Source organism: Orycteropus afer, unplaced genomic scaffold (genome assembly GCF_000298275.1).
Source record: "Orycteropus afer afer isolate SDZICR_OR568_19922 unplaced genomic scaffold, OryAfe1.0 scaffold00578, whole genome shotgun sequence".
NCBI classification, from domain to species: domain Eukaryota; kingdom Metazoa; phylum Chordata; class Mammalia; order Tubulidentata; family Orycteropodidae; genus Orycteropus; species Orycteropus afer.
The window spans coordinates 1,481,710-1,484,282 of record NW_006922165.1 but is presented as its reverse complement, the minus strand read 5'-3'; the positions used below and the strand labels follow the sequence as shown (position 1 = coordinate 1,484,282).

Sequence of the window (2,573 nt, the reverse complement as noted above, 5' to 3'; positions counted from 1 at the left end):
ATGCACAGGCAGACTAGAGCTCCAGAACTTTTCTGAGAGGCTCTTCAGAAGGTAAGCATTTCTGCTAGAAGCTTTGGTACTGTATTTTCAGAAGTATATTTCCATTCTTTTCCCTATTATTAAGAGTATCTAATTGGTATAAATGTTATTTTTGATATTCAATTGATATATCATCTCTAAAATTGCTTTTTTTTTTTTTTTTCTTATTATTTTAACATTTTCAAAAGACAGAGAAGATACATCCTGAAATCCTAGGAGAATTCTACCATTTTCTTTCCTAGCCTGAAGAGATTTGGAAATTAATGGGTAATATTTTGCATGAAAATTACTGAACGCTTTTTTCGTCTTATCTCTGAGTCCTTCTGTGAAGAATTAATAGGAGGTTGAATGTGCGCATGGATAACATGGATCATCTTAAAGGATTGAAGTGCCAAAAATATATCAGCAGGACTGGACAGGTTTGACATAATGAGATTTCTGTTTTAGCCTGACTTCTGGAACTTTGAATAAACTAAACTGAGCTATACAAGATCCTGTGAAGGAAATTTCTCTTCCAAAAGATTCCACCTGTGTATAATATTTTTCTTATTCAGATCTTTTGGGGAAAAGTGTATTTAGTCATCAATTTCCTAAAGAATAAAACTATTAGACACTTCATGGCTTTTCACTTATGAAGTGGAATAGAAGCAGCAACTTGAATCCTGTTGGAAAACAAATTTAATTAAAGAACCAGATAACAGGAAATAAGAGAAGAAATCTCTACATAAGCACTGCTTGAGATGGCAGAAGCTCCTGTGGATGCCTCAACATCGGCTGTAACAACAAAGAAAAAGAAAAGTCTATCGATTGAGGAAAAGATTGACATTATAAATGCTGTAGAAAGTGGCAAGAAAAAAGCAGAGATTGCAGCTGAATATGGAATAAAGAAAAATTCATTGTCTTCTATTATGAAGAATAAAGACAAAGTTCTAGAAGCTTTTGAATCTCTGAGATTTGATCCAAAGAGAAAAAGACTGAGAACTGCTTTTTACACAGATCTGGAAGAAGCATTGATGAGATGGTACCGAATTGCTCAATGTCTGAATGTACCAGTTAATGGTCCAATGTTGCGTCTGAAAGCTAATGATTTTGCCCAGAAGCTGGGACACAGTGATTTTAAGTGCAGCAATGGTTGGCTGGATCGCTTTAAAGCCAGGTATGGTTTAGTATTCAGAGCCCAAGCTGCAGAAAGTACAGCTACATCTGTAGACCCTGCAACAGTCTGGTGTCAGAATATACTTCCTTATTATTTAAATGATTATCATCCTAAAAATATTTTTAATATAAAAGAGACTGGGTTGCTTTATCGAATGTTACCTACAAATACATTTGCATTTAAAGGAGAAACATGCTCAGTTGGAAAATTATGCAAAGACAGAATAACTCTGGTGGTTGGGACAAACATGGATGGCTCAGAGAAACTTCCTTTGCTTATCATTGGGAAAAACAGAAATCCACATTGTTTCAAAGGTATAAAATCATTGCCTGTGTATTATGAAGCTAACAGAATGGCATGGATGACTGCAGAAGTATTTGAACAATGGATGCGGAAGCTTGATGAGAAATTTCAAGCCCAACAACGAAGAGTGGTGATTTTTGTCGATTCTTTTCCTGCACATCCAGAGGTAAAGAACCTAAAATCCATTGAGTTAGCATTCTTTCCATCATGTTTATCTTCCAAATTTACAGCTATGAAACAAGGTGTTATTAAAAGTCTTAAGATCAAATATCGGCATTGTCTTATCAAGAAATTTTTAAGCTCTGTTGAAAGCAGCAAAGAATTTATGTTTTCCCTATTAGATGCAATTGATACATTGCATCTCTGTTGGAGAACTGTAACCCCAGAGACTATTATTAAGAGTTATGAAGAGGCAGGATTCAAATCGCAAAAAGGAGAAGATGACACAGCAACTGTGGAGGCAGACGCCAGTCTTGATTTGGTTGCACACGCTCTGGCGGCAGGAGTGGAGTTTCCTGAAGGTTTGTCTATAGAAGAGTATGCTGCCGTGGATGATGATCTGGAGACTTGTGAAGCAGCATCAGATGATGATGTAGTAGGGACCAAAGAAAGTAAATCAGATGAGACCGGATTTTATACTTCTGATGAAGAGGATGACAGTGGAGCTCCAGAAACTGAACTCCCATTGCCATCAAAAAATGAGGCAGTTACTGCTTTAGATACCCTTAAAAAATTTCTTAGAAGTCAAGATATGAATGATATGCTTCATAATTCTTTAGCAGACATTGAAAATTTTATTAATTCTCTATCATCTAAATAATTATGTAGTGTAATACATCTGAAGAATATTAGATCTTCCTGATGTGTTTTATTCTATAAGGTATGTAAAGGGAAAAATATCACATAAAAAAATGAAAACCTTGTAATATTTGGTTTCATTGCAAAAACTCTTTTGTCTGAATCTATCTCCCTAGGGAGATTAAATTAAATAATGATTAAGTAAATGAAAAATATTAATTTTAGTTTGTTGTTATGTGCCATCGAGGTTTCCAAGGCAGTATCACTACGGAAGTAG

The 2,573-nt window shown here is 35.1% G+C and overlaps 1 protein-coding gene across 1 annotated transcript; it reads left to right on the top strand.

Annotated features, from left to right (window-relative positions):
* The first annotated feature begins 779 nt into the window (after nucleotides 1-779).
* TIGD4 (tigger transposable element derived 4) lies at nucleotides 780-2,318 on the top strand. Its single transcript, XM_007956175.2, has one exon. The coding sequence runs from the start codon at nucleotides 780-782 to the stop codon at nucleotides 2,316-2,318; it is 1,539 nt and encodes a 512-aa protein (XP_007954366.1).
* Nucleotides 2,319-2,573: the final 255 nt, after the last annotated feature.

What these genes read in the sequence shown, in the direction of transcription:
- TIGD4 (XM_007956175.2), top strand. Translation starts at nt 780, where the DNA reads ATGGCAGAAGCTCCTGTGGATGCCTCAACATCGGCTGTAACAACAAAG.